The sequence below is a fragment of the Pipistrellus kuhlii genome, unplaced genomic scaffold, assembly GCF_014108245.1.
Source record: "Pipistrellus kuhlii isolate mPipKuh1 unplaced genomic scaffold, mPipKuh1.p scaffold_m20_p_11, whole genome shotgun sequence".
NCBI classification, from domain to species: domain Eukaryota; kingdom Metazoa; phylum Chordata; class Mammalia; order Chiroptera; family Vespertilionidae; genus Pipistrellus; species Pipistrellus kuhlii.
The window spans coordinates 51,698,212-51,710,023 of record NW_023425416.1 but is presented as its reverse complement, the minus strand read 5'-3'; the positions used below and the strand labels follow the sequence as shown (position 1 = coordinate 51,710,023).

Sequence of the window (11,812 nt, the reverse complement as noted above, 5' to 3'; positions counted from 1 at the left end):
ACGGAGGGCTGAGGGCCAAGGAGCAGAAGAAACATCAGAAAAAATGGGAACCAGCCCCAACCGGTTTGGCTCAGTGAATAGAGCACGGGCCTGCAGACTGAAGGGTCCCAGGTTCGATTCCGGTCAAGGGCATGTACCTTGGTTGCGGGGACATCCCCAGTAGGAGGTGTGCAGGAGGCAGCTGATCGATGTTTCTCTCTCATCGATGTTTCTAGCTCTCTATCCTCCCTTCCTCTCTGTAAGAAATCAATAAAATATATATATATTTAAAAATCAATAAAAAATATATTTTTTTTAATGGGAAACACCCCTCAGAAGAGGGCTGGCGACCCCTCCACGGCCATCCAGGCCCTGTTCTCTGCTCTGTACCAACCCCCTTCTCGGTGCGGAAGCTCCGATCCCTCCCGGGAGAGCCTCCCCGACGCGGGCAAGCTGCCCCAGCTGGAGGGAACGGCCCCCGTGCCCGCAGGACAGACGGCTCCGCAGAGAGCTAATCGGGCCATCGCGGCCTGGACATCGCCTCCCCAAACGCACCTTCCTCCGCCCGTCCCCGGAGAACAAGGAGGCACAGACCTCAGCCCTCCTCCCACGGTGGGTGACAAGGCTGGGACTCTGCTGCTGGTAATTTTGTTTATTATTGAATCAACTTGGAAGCGCAGCCCAGGGCCACGTGCAGAGATTCCCAGGCAGCCGTGAGGCAGCTCCGTGGCTCAGAGCCAGCGCCAGGCGCCCATGCGCGTGTCGAATAGGTAGTCCCTGCCTGTCCCTGCGCGCAGAGGGTCAGAGAGAGGAGACGCTGCTGGCCCCGGCAGAATGGCTCCCTCCCCCCACCCCAGGGCTCCGGGGGAAGCCCCCTTCCGCTCGATCTCCCCCCTGTCCCCCATCCCTCCTTCCTCAGAAAATTCTCTGAGGTCCAGCTCAAATGCACAGGACGCATCCTGGATTCCCGGAAACCGGACAGTTGCTCTGCTGAGCCAGGGCCAGGGGACTCTGCCACCATGCCCTGGTGATCATGGCGCCCTCCTCTCTCCACCATCCCTCCCTGCCCCCGTGGGTGGGGCCAGACCAGCTCTGCGTCCACTATGCCCGGTCCCCCGGGTGTTGGACAAACGCTGGCTGTGAGCTGAGTGGGGGTGAGAGCAGACCCCATTCAGGGAAAGCGTGGGGGGGGGGTGCCTGGCGGTGGGAGATGCTGAGATGGGGAACGAGAGAAAGGGGTCTGGGAGGGGCTGGTTTGGGAAGAGGGGGCTCACGCGAGTCCTGGGCTCTGCCATCGAAATGTCGCTGTGGGAGCAAGAGGCACGTGAGGGAGCCCGTCCCAGGGTCAGTGCCTGCCTTCCTGCGTCCCCACCCGCCCTGGGTAGCCACCCACAGGGCAGGGCAGGGCTGGCGGGAGCGCTCCAGCAGCCTGTGCCCCGCGCAGAGGCTGACATACCAGGCTCCTGATGCTGCCAGGTGCCTCTGGCGTCTCCATCCTGGGTGTCTCTCTCCTGGGCGCCTCCATGAACCCCTCCGAGGACCCCTCGGTGCCTTGGATACTGGGGCGAAGGGAAAGCAGGACCGCAGGTTGAGGCTGGGGCCTCAGCCCAGCTGGGGACCCCCTTGCAGGCAGCGGGGTGTGCGGGAGGCTGACTTGGTTAGCAGCAGCGCCGGGGCTGGTTTGCTCGGTGCCCGTAGCCCTTGGGCCCACCTAAGATGCCAGGAGGAAGGGCTGGGCGTGAGGGCGCAGGCCGGCTGGCCCGGGCGCCGGCATCATCCACCTCTCCTTGGCGCTGGGGAGAGCCGGTGCCTGTCTACCGCATCCACTTCGCTACCCGTGGAGGGCGGGGGTAAGGAGTAGGATCAATGCCCCAGGCACCACGCACTGGGAGGCCAAGCCTGGGCCGCCTCCATGCCCACCCCATACCACACCTGGGCTCTGCCAGCCCTGAGACGGCGTCCTTCCCGGCCTCTGTGCCTCTGACTGCGCCCTCTGGAGGGAGGGCAGCTCCCTGACTGTCAGCCTGTCTGCTGGTCCCAGGGCTTTGTAATTGAATCTTGGCTGCAGCCGCCCCTCACAGGTGGGCCCTGCATGGGCTGGGGGAGGCAGCGAGCCCCTACCCCCGGGAATGCCGGCAGAGGAGCCAGCCCAGGGCCAGGAGCAGGGCGCCGGTCACCGTCAGCACCACCACAAACCAGGGCTCCGGCCGCCAGAAAGGGTCCGTGAGGGTCACCAGCCGGGGTGTCGCGGCCGCCGCAGGCACCTGACACGGCACAGCCTCCTCCTGCCCTGCCCGACGCCCAGGCACCCGCCTCCGAGCCCCTCAGGGCATGGCACCCACACCCGGGTTCGCTCTGGGACTGCTCTGGGCACTGAGGGGGGTTCCCTCTGGAATGCCTGCCCCCAGGCTCCGCCCGGAAGACTGGGTCTCCTCACCCCCAGGAGCCCCTCCCATGCGCGGCCCGGGGCCCCTCACGGTGGCGCCGCTGGTGCTGGTGGCGGCGGTGCTGGCCCTCGGGGGGACCAGGTGCACTAGGACGGTCGCCGTGGTGCTGAGGTGGGGGGCGGAGGGGCCCGCGTCGGCCACCCGGATCAGGAGCTCGAAGGTCCGGGGCTGCGCTGGGGGCGACGGCCCCGATGGGGGGGTCCCTCGTGCAGCAGGGCGGCTCCTTGCAGGCGGAAGCGGCCCTGGCCGGTCCCTGAGAGCAGCGGCAGGAGGAGGGGACCATGGCCGACCTGGCCTGCTCCTCCCCGCCCCCCGGGGCCCGGCCGCACCTCCCACGAGGCTGTAGGAGAAGGCGAGGCGCTGTGGCTCCTGTGGGACCCGACATGACAGCCTGGCCACCTCCGTGCTGCTGCCCGGGGACGCGTGGACGGCGAGCTCCTGGAACGGGGGCTCGCACTCGGGGGCGTGCTCGTTCACATCCTGCAGGCAGGCGGCCGGGTCACCCCCCCAGGCCCCAGGCCTCTCGCCAAAGCCAGAGCCTGGGTCTGGGCAGCAGGCCACAGAGCTTTCCGCACAAGCCCCTTCCCCCAGCCAGCCAATGAGAAACTGAGGCACGGAGGAGGACCCGGAGAGCCAGAGGGCCGTCTGAACCCTCCGTCCTCTCCGAGGCCTCGGCCGCTCACCTCCACCTCCACGGCGACGGTGCAGGAGCCAGAGCCGTGGCCGCGGTCAGTCACCAGCACCGGGAGCTGGTGCAGCCTCTGCTGCTCATAGTCCAGCGGCCCCAGCAGGCGGACCGCCCCTGGAGGGATGGCCGCGCCGTGGCTCAGCCCGCAGCCCCCCCCCCCCCGCCTCCACCCCGCTCCCAGCCCCCCGCCCCGCTCCCAGCCCCCACCTCACCCCGCACCCACCTCCCCCCCCGCATCCCCCCCACCCACCCCCCCGCCCCGCACCCAGCCCCCCACCCTCCACCCCGCACCCAGCCCCCCCAGCCCCGCACCCAACCCCCCCCCCGCCCACACCCAGCACCTCCGCCGCCCCGCACCCCCCCCGAACCCACCCCCCTCCACCCCGCACCCCAGCCCCCCCCCCGCTCTCCGCCCCAGCCCCCCCCCCACCACCCCCCACCCCCGCACCCAGCCCCCCCCCCTCCAGCCCCCGCTCCCCCCCCCACCCAGCCCCCCAGCCCCCGCACCCAGCCCCCCCCGCCCACACCCAGCCCCCCGCCGCCCCGCCCCACCCCCGCCCCGCACCCAAGCCCCCCCTCAACCCCGCACCCCCAGCCCCCCCCGCCCCCTCCCAGCCCCCCCCCCCCGCCTCCTCCACCCCCCGCACCCAGACCCCCCCGCCCCGCACACAGCCCCCCCCAGCCCCCCACGCCCCGCACCCAGCCCCCCCGCGCCCCGCTCCCAGCCCCCCCCGCCCCACAACCCGCCCGCCCGCCGCTGCCCTGCACCCAGCCCCGCACCCAGCCCCACACCCAAGCCCCCCGCCGCCCGAACCCCCCGCCCCGCACCAGCCCCCCCTCCCCGCTCCCCCCAGCCTCCCCCGCCCCAGACCCCCCGCCTCCACCCCGCACCCAGCCCCCGCCGCCGGCCGCACCGCCCCGCCCCGCACCCAGCCCCCCGCCGCCAGCCCCCACCGCCCCCCCCGCCCCACCCAGCCCCCACCCCGCCAGCCCCCCACTCCGCCCCCCCCTCACCCCGCACCCAGCCCCCCCCCGCCTCCCCCACCGCCTCCACCCCGCACCCAGCCCCCCAGCCCCGCTCCCAGCCCCCCCCCTCCACCCCGCACCCAGCCCCCAGCCCCCGCGCCAAGCCCCCCGCCTCACCCCCCGCACCCAGCCCACCAGCCCCCTCGCCCCCAGCCCCTCCCAGCCCCCGCACCCCGCCCCACACCCAGCCCCCCGCGCCCCGCACCCATCCCCCCCCTCCCCGCTCCCAGCCCCCGCACCTGCCCCGCACCCAGGCCCCCCCCCCGCCCCGCACCCGCCCCCCCGCCCCGCACCCAGCCCCCCCCTCGCCCCGCACCCAGCCCCCCCGCCTCTGCCCCACACCCGCTACCATGGAGGTACCGCTGAGCCGGTCCACGGCGAAGGGGGCAGGCCCACCGGGGGAGTGGAACTCCGTGCCGGCATGTGGGTAGTCCATGTCTGAGGCCACCACGGAGCCCAGCAGGGTGCGGGGCCCTGCGTCCTCACGGACCCGGAACGTCCGAGGGGCACAGGCCGGCGAGAACTCGTTGACCGGTGTCACCGTCACCAGCACTGGCACCTCAGCTGGAGGCCAGAGCGGTCAGGGTGCTGGCCGGGGAAGGGCTGGGGGGATGGTCCCTGCCCTGGGGGGGGGGGCTGGTGGGAGGGAACAGCTAAGAGAGGAGATCTGCCCCCTTCCCCGTAAGAAATGGAGACACACAGCCCTCCAGTTCGGAGAGAGGAGGAGGACCCTGTCCTGAGAGAGGCCCGGGCCGCCCAGCCTGCTGGCCGCTCACTGCTCATGGGGGGCTGGCCGCTGTCCAGCACCAGGAGGGAGGCGGCGAGCTGAAAGCAGGCCCCGGGCACGTCGCAGTCCAGGGTGGCGTTCACCTGCCGGGAGGGGTGGAGGGCCCGCCTGTGAGCACTGGAGCACCCTGGGCAGCCTGGGGGCACCCACATACCTTCCGACCCCTGGAGGCTCCCAGGTCCTTCTCCCCGCTGCTCTCCCAGACCCTCGCCCCACCAATCCCCAAGCGCCCTGCGGGCAGGCACCAGGCACCTCCAGAACCCGGTCCCGGAGGCGCAGGCTGGCCAGGTCCCGGGGGCTGTGGGCCTGCAGCTGGTAGCGGAGGGGGGAGTCCGGGGAGTCGGGGTCCTCGCAGGTGAAGGTGCCCAGCGGGGTGCCCACGGGCGCGGTCTCGGGGACCTGAGTCCTGGGAGCAGAGCGCAGGGTGGTCCGGCCGGGCGGGGCTGCGGCCGGTGCCCCCCAGGCCGAGGCCGGGCGGGGAACTCACAGCAGCAGCGCCGGGAGGCAGCGCGGGGGCCAGCGGTTGACCGGGGTCACGTTCACGGTGAGATCGAGCTGGACGCTGAGCCCCGGCCGCAGCCCCTCGAAGGCCCGCACACTGCAGGGTGTGACCGCCACGGCCAGGGGCGCGGAGGTCCGCACCACGCCGTCGGCTGGGCGGGGAGGGGGGCGCAGGGCTCGGTGGGTCCCGGCCCGGCCCCCCCGGAGCGCGCTGAGCCCCAGTTCCCGCCGCAGCTCCAGCACGTCCTCGGTGTGGACACCCCGAACCACCCACAGAGCAGCCCGTACCCCCACCCGCGCCCCTCACCGCGTCCGATGGAGAAGCGCGGGCCGCGCGCCGGCACCAGCAGGTCGTAGCGCACGTCCTCGCCCCGCGCCCGGACCCGCGCCACCTCGCTCCCGGGGGCCAGGTCCTCCGGGACCGAGACGCTCAGGCTCCGGGCCCTAAGGCATAGGCGGCTCCTGGGGTCCCGCCCGCCCCCCCCCCCCGCCAGGCAGCCCAGCCCCTCCTGGGACTGCCCCCCAGGCAGCCCGCCCTCCTGGGACTGCCCACCCCCAGGCAGCCAAGCCCCTCCTGGAACTGCCCCCCAGCAGCCAAGCCCCTCCTGGGACGGCCCCCCCCCAGGCAGCCCAGCCCCTCCTGGAACTGCCCCCCCAGGCAGCCCAGCCCCTCCGTGGAACTGCCCCCCCCCAGGCAGCCCAGCCCCTCTGCAGGGACTGCCCCCCCCAGGCAGCCCAGCCCCTCCTGGACTGCCCCCCCAGCAGCCCAGCCCCTCTTGGGACTGCCCCCCCCCAGCATCCCACCCCTCTGCGAATGCCCCCCCAGGCCGCCAGCCCTCCGGACTGCCCCCCCAGCCCAGGGACTGCCCCCCCTCTGCAGGGACTGCCCCCCCCAGCAGCCCAGCCCTCTGCAGGGACTTGCCCCCCCCAGGCAGCCAGCCCCTCCTGTGACTGCCCCCCCCAGCAGCCCAGCCCCTCCTGGGAACTGCCCCCCCCAGCAGCCCAGCCCCTCCTGGGACTGCCCCCCCAGCAGCCCAGCCCCTCCTGGGACTGCCCCCCCCAGCAGCCCAGACCCCTGCCTGGGACTGCCCCCCCCAGCAGCCCATCCCCTCTGCAGGGACTGCCCCCCCCCAGCAGCCCAGCCCCTCCCCCTGGGACTGCCCCCCCCAGCAGCCCAGCCCCTCTGCAGGGACTGCCCCCCCCAGCAGCCCATCCCTCTGCAGGGACTGCCCCCCCCAGCATCCCAGCCCCTCTGCAGGGACTGCCCCCCCCAGCAGCCCAGCCCCCTCTGCAGGGACTGCCCCCCCCAGCAGCCCAGCCCCTCTGCAGGGACACCCGCAACAGCTGAACCCACAGCAGCCCCCTCCCCTGCGCCGCCCGCCCGCCCGCCCGCCCGGGAGCCTCACGGGAAGGAGAGCTGGCTGGCGGGCGCCGGCAGGACTCTCACGCCCAGCACCCCGTGGCAGCGGCGGCCTCGCCCCCAGGTCAGCATTACCTGGAGCCCGAAGAGCTGCGGGCACACACACCGGAGGGAACTGGGCGCTTCTCCAGGAGGCAGACCCCGACCTCCGCAAGGAGCCCAACACCCTCTCCCCAACACCCCCCCTCCCCAACACCCTCTCCCCACACCCTCTCCCCACACCCTCTCCCCAACACCCTCTCCCAACACCCTCTCCCCTCCCCAACACACCCCTCTCCCAACAACCCTCGCCCACCTCCTCGCCAACACCATCTCCCCAACACCCTCTCACAACACGCCTCTCCCAACACCCTCTACCCACAACACGCTCCCTCCCAACACCCTCTCCCCACACCCTCTCCCCAACACCCTCTCCCCAACACCCTCTCCCCACACCCTCTCCCAACACCCTCTCCCCACACCCTCTCCCCACACCCTCTCCCCAACACCCTCTCCCCACACCCTCTCCCAACACCCTCTCCCAACACCCTCTCCCCAACACCCTCTCCCAACACCCTCTCCCAACACCCTCTCCCAACACCCTCTCCCAACACCCTCTCCCCAACACCCCCTCCCCAACACCCTCTCCCCACACCCTCTCCCCAACACCCTCTCCCCACACCCCCTCCCCACACCCTCTCCCCAACACCCTCTCCCCACACCCTCTCCCCAACACCCTCTCCCCAACACCCCCTCCCCAACACCCTCTCCCCAACACCCCCTCCCCAACACCCTCTCCCCAACACCCCCTCCCCAACACCCCCCCCCCCCCCCAACACCCCTCCCACACCATCTCCCAACACCCCTCCCCACACCCTCTCGCCCCACCTCTCTCCCCACACACCCTCTCCCCAACACCCCTCGCCCCCACAAACCCTCTTCCCACACCCTCTCCCGCTCCCCAACACCCTCTTCCCCAACACCCCCTCCCTCCCACCACACCCTCTCCCAAACACCCTCATCCCCACACCCTCCTCCCCCAACACCCCTCCCCACACCCTCTCCCCAACACCCCCTCCCCAACACCCCCTCCCCACACCCTCTCCCCACACCCTCTCCCCCACATCCATCCCCACACCCTCCCCCAACACCCCTCTCCCCAAACAACCCTCTCCCCACACCCTCTCCCCACCACCCTCTCCCACACACACCTCTCCCCACAACCCTCCTCCCCCACAACCCTCCCCCCAACACCCTCTCCCAACACCCTCTCCCCACACCCTCTCCCAACACCCTCTCCCAACACCCTCTCCCAACACCCTCTCCCCAACACCCTCTCCCCAACACCCTCTCCCCACACCCTCTCCCAACACCCTCTCCCCACACCCTCTCCTCCCAGACGGGCTCCCCGCTGACACCTTCCTCTCAGCCCCATTGGTGGGCCATTAGCCCTTCTATCGGGGTGCCAGCAGCCCCCAGAGGGTCGTGTCTGAGTCAGTCACGATATGACGATAGAGCCAGTCCCTAAGGCCCAGGAGTTTTAAAGAAGGAACTTCCCGACCTCCCTCAAGGGCACTGGCCCCGCACCCACACGGCCTCCCTGTGTGAGCTCTGAGCTCCCTTCTCCTCGAGGCACCCTGGGTCCCAGAGCCAGGACCCGCTCCTTCTGGAACGCAGAGCTCTCGCCCGCCCAGGCCGCGGTGGGGCTGGCCACCCCGGGGCCCCGGGGCCGGTGCGGGTGCGGGTGCAGCCTGGGCTGGGAGAGGCCGAGAGCAAGCATGTCTCCAGGAGGGGGCGGCTGCCCGCCATTGCCCGGTCCCTGGGCGTCCCGTTCCCGAGTCGCACTCACCTTCGGGGCCTGGCCTCTGAGGCCCTGGGCGGGCGCCTGCAGCCAGCCCTGCCCGCTGATGGAGAAAGGTCCCGGGAAGTATGGCGGGTCCTGGGCGCTGGTGATGTTCGCCTGAGCCGACAGAGATGCTAGGTCCCCCGCCCAGTGCCCCAGGACCCCTGTCAAATCCCCACCAGCCCACACCCAGCCCTCCCAGCCCGGACACCGGCTTACCCTAGCCTGGCCCCGTGGCCCTGGCCCTAATCCTGTGTCTAAGCCGTTCACTGTGTGTGTGTGTGTGTGTGTGTGTGTGCGCGCGTGAACTGCACTTGTATTTTCACGTTACACGGTGATACAGGATTTTCGTGGGGAATTCAGAGCACAGAGAGCTGAGCTCGCCCCTGAGAGGTTCCCATGGCCACAGCCATGGGCAGGGCGCCCTCATGAGCGTGTGCCCTGCAGAGACGCAGCTGCGCGCAAAAGGCTCCCTCTGCAGGCCGTTCCCGGCCAGGCAGGGGCTGAGCCTGGGCTTCCCCAGCCGCCTCCATTCTGCACCCCCCACCTGCTCCCCAACACACACACACACACACACACACACACACACACACGCGGCCGCCCCCAACACACACACACGCACACGCACACGCACAGGCTGCCGCCCCCAACACACACACACACACACACACACACACACGCTGCCGCCCCCAACACACACACACACACACACATGCACACACACACGCACACGCACACGCACAGGCTGCCGCCTGCTGGCTCACCTGCGCTCCCTGGAGCTCCAGGCCGGGGAGCACGGTGTAGAGCCGAGCCCCCGGGGCGACCGTCTCCGGCACCTGGATGACTTCGCCGGCTGCCCAGGGAGACCAGGAGGCTGTGCTGAGGCCAGGCCCGCCCGCCCGCCCTGCCTGCCGCCCTGCCTGCCGCCCTGGCCTCACCTGGGCTGGCAAACCGGCCAGCACACTGGGCGCGGTCAGGGTCCCGCTGCACGTTCACGGAGAGGGGCCCCTCGATCACCTCGCTGCCGCAGGTCACCTGCAGCTGCAGCTCATAGTGGTTCACGGCCAGGGCGTCCAGCCGGGCGGAGCTGCTCAAGGTCAGCTGTGAGGGGAGGGGGCCTGCTGGGGGCTGGGCTTCCTCCCCCGGGACCTCCCAACACTCTCCTGCCCGGTCTCCACTGGCACACTCCTCTCGGCCCCATTCATGGGCCACCAGCCCTTCTATCGGGGTGCCAGCAGCCCCCAGAGGGTCGAGTGTGAATCATCCACAATATGACGCGCCATCGGAGCGTTGCTAGGAGCCGGTCCCTAAGGCCCGGCACCAACCTCTGGCTCTGTGACTGCAGGTCTGCCCTTTCTCCCTGCTCCCGGCTGCCCGGGACCTACCTGCCCCACATGGAGCCCCTGCCACCGGGCCAGGCTGGGCGGGTTGAAGAAGGGGCTGGGCGGCTGCACCCAGAGCAGCTTCAGGGAGGGCGTGCCGGAGGAGCAGTTGAAGGAGAAAGACCAGAGGAGGGCGCCGGGCCCCTGGCTCTCGGAGACATTGACGAACCAGGGCAGGCCGTGGAGGTCTGGGAGGGAGAGGTGGTCATGCCGGAGCACCCTCCCCCCCGCCCTCGCACCTAGAACCCCGCCCAGGGGAGCCCAGGGCTACCCTCTGCCCCCACACCCGGCCTGCAGTCTGCTCATGTCGCAGATTGGGGCGAGGACTTGGCTGAGGAAGAAGCCAAGGCAGGAAAGGGGGTCGGAGTTCAGCCCCGGCCCTCCCCTCCTCTCCCCTCCAGGCAGCTTCTCTGAGAAGGTCAGGCCTCCACGGTGGAGGGTGTGGAAGGGGGAGAGCGGGGCTCCCCACCCACCAGCTCCTCACCAGACACAGCCAGAGCAAGAAGAATGGCCAGGGGCCTGACCGGCGCCATAGCGCCAGCTGATGCCCCGGCAGGGAGCCTGCAGACTGGGACAGCGGAGGGGACAGGAAAGCCAGCTGCCTTTGCCAGCCCGCCTGTTGCCAGGCGAGTTGCTCAAACACACTGGGTGGGCGGGCCTCCCGGGCCTCCCAGGTGGTGGCCCCACCCACCACCCACTCCCCCACCTCCCCACCCGCACCCCTTCCTGACGGAGCTCTAGACTCCAGACAGGCGTCCAGGGGCCCGTAAAACCCCGTGTTCTCTTGGATTTCCTCCGTTCGTTACCGCAACCCGGAGGTGGGGAGCGGGGAGAAGACACGGAAACAGCTCAGGAAGTCTGGGTCAGGCAGTCCTCGGAGACGGGCAGGAGGGCGCCCAGGAACACGGGGCCCGCGACGGGCTAACCATGGTGTCTGAACTCCAGCTGCCACCCCCCAAGAAGGTTCTTGGCCTACAAAATCGGAGCCCAGCCATCAACACAATCCCCCAGAAGCTGTTTACCTGTCACCAAAGGAAGCCCTGGTGACAGAGGTCAAACAGCGGCGTCTTGGGGGTACCCAGAGCGGGAGGTGTCTTTCATCCTGATCTGGGTGACAGATATACACGTGTCTACAGGTTTTAATATTTACTGGGCTGTACCTTTAAGAATTGCCCATGTGGCCCAGTCTGTGTCGCTCAGTGGTTGAGCATCCACCTTGGAACCAGGAGGTCCCGGTTTGATTCCCAGTCAGGGCATATCCTGGGGTTACAAACTCCATTCCCAGTGTGGGGCGTGTAGGAGGCAGATGATTCTCTCTCATAATTGGTGTTTCTCTCTCTTTCTCTCTGAAATAAAAAAAAAATTTTAAAGAATTGTCCATTTGTTCTGTTTCATCTTCCTGCCTCCACCCAGCAGGGTGCTCCGGGCGCAGTCCTGACTCCTGAGCTCCCATCTGCCGTCACATCCCGGGCCCTGGCCTTGAGCACCATCCACGCCCTCTGCCTCCAGCCAAGCTTCAGTGCTGACCTCCCTCCCAGGCTCCGGAGCCACACCCCTGGGGCTGACCCGCCCCACCCCTCGATGGATTGGTGCCGGTGCTTTGATTTTCCTGGCAAACCCACTCTTCTCCAGTCTTTCCTGGATGGATTCATGACAGTCCCACCCAACCAGACGTGCAGGCCAGACACCCAGGAGTCATGCTTGAGGCTCTCTTTCCCTGCTCATATTAGCTTTGAATCATACCCCAACATGAACCCCTT

At 69.9% G+C, this 11,812-nt stretch overlaps 2 protein-coding genes across 2 annotated transcripts in view; one reads left to right on the top strand and one right to left on the bottom strand.

The window, feature by feature from the left end:
• INKA1 (inka box actin regulator 1) overlaps positions 1-11,812 on the top strand; it is a 29,337-nt gene that overhangs the window by 14,671 nt on the left and 2,854 nt on the right. The gene's annotated exons all lie outside the window — the stretch shown is intronic.
• Positions 597-10,699, bottom strand: CDHR4 (cadherin related family member 4). The gene is given in 20 exon segments (XM_045579582.1): positions 597-766; positions 1,254-1,284; positions 1,436-1,538; positions 1,634-1,690; positions 2,101-2,243; positions 2,457-2,630; positions 2,633-2,679; positions 2,756-2,906; positions 3,110-3,228; positions 4,501-4,704; positions 4,917-5,010; positions 5,180-5,333; positions 5,415-5,580; positions 5,736-5,872; positions 6,835-6,938; positions 8,677-8,787; positions 9,435-9,523; positions 9,609-9,771; positions 10,056-10,240; positions 10,537-10,699. Coding segments are annotated over 20 exon segments (2,337 nt in total). The 5' UTR covers positions 10,586-10,699; the 3' UTR covers positions 597-710.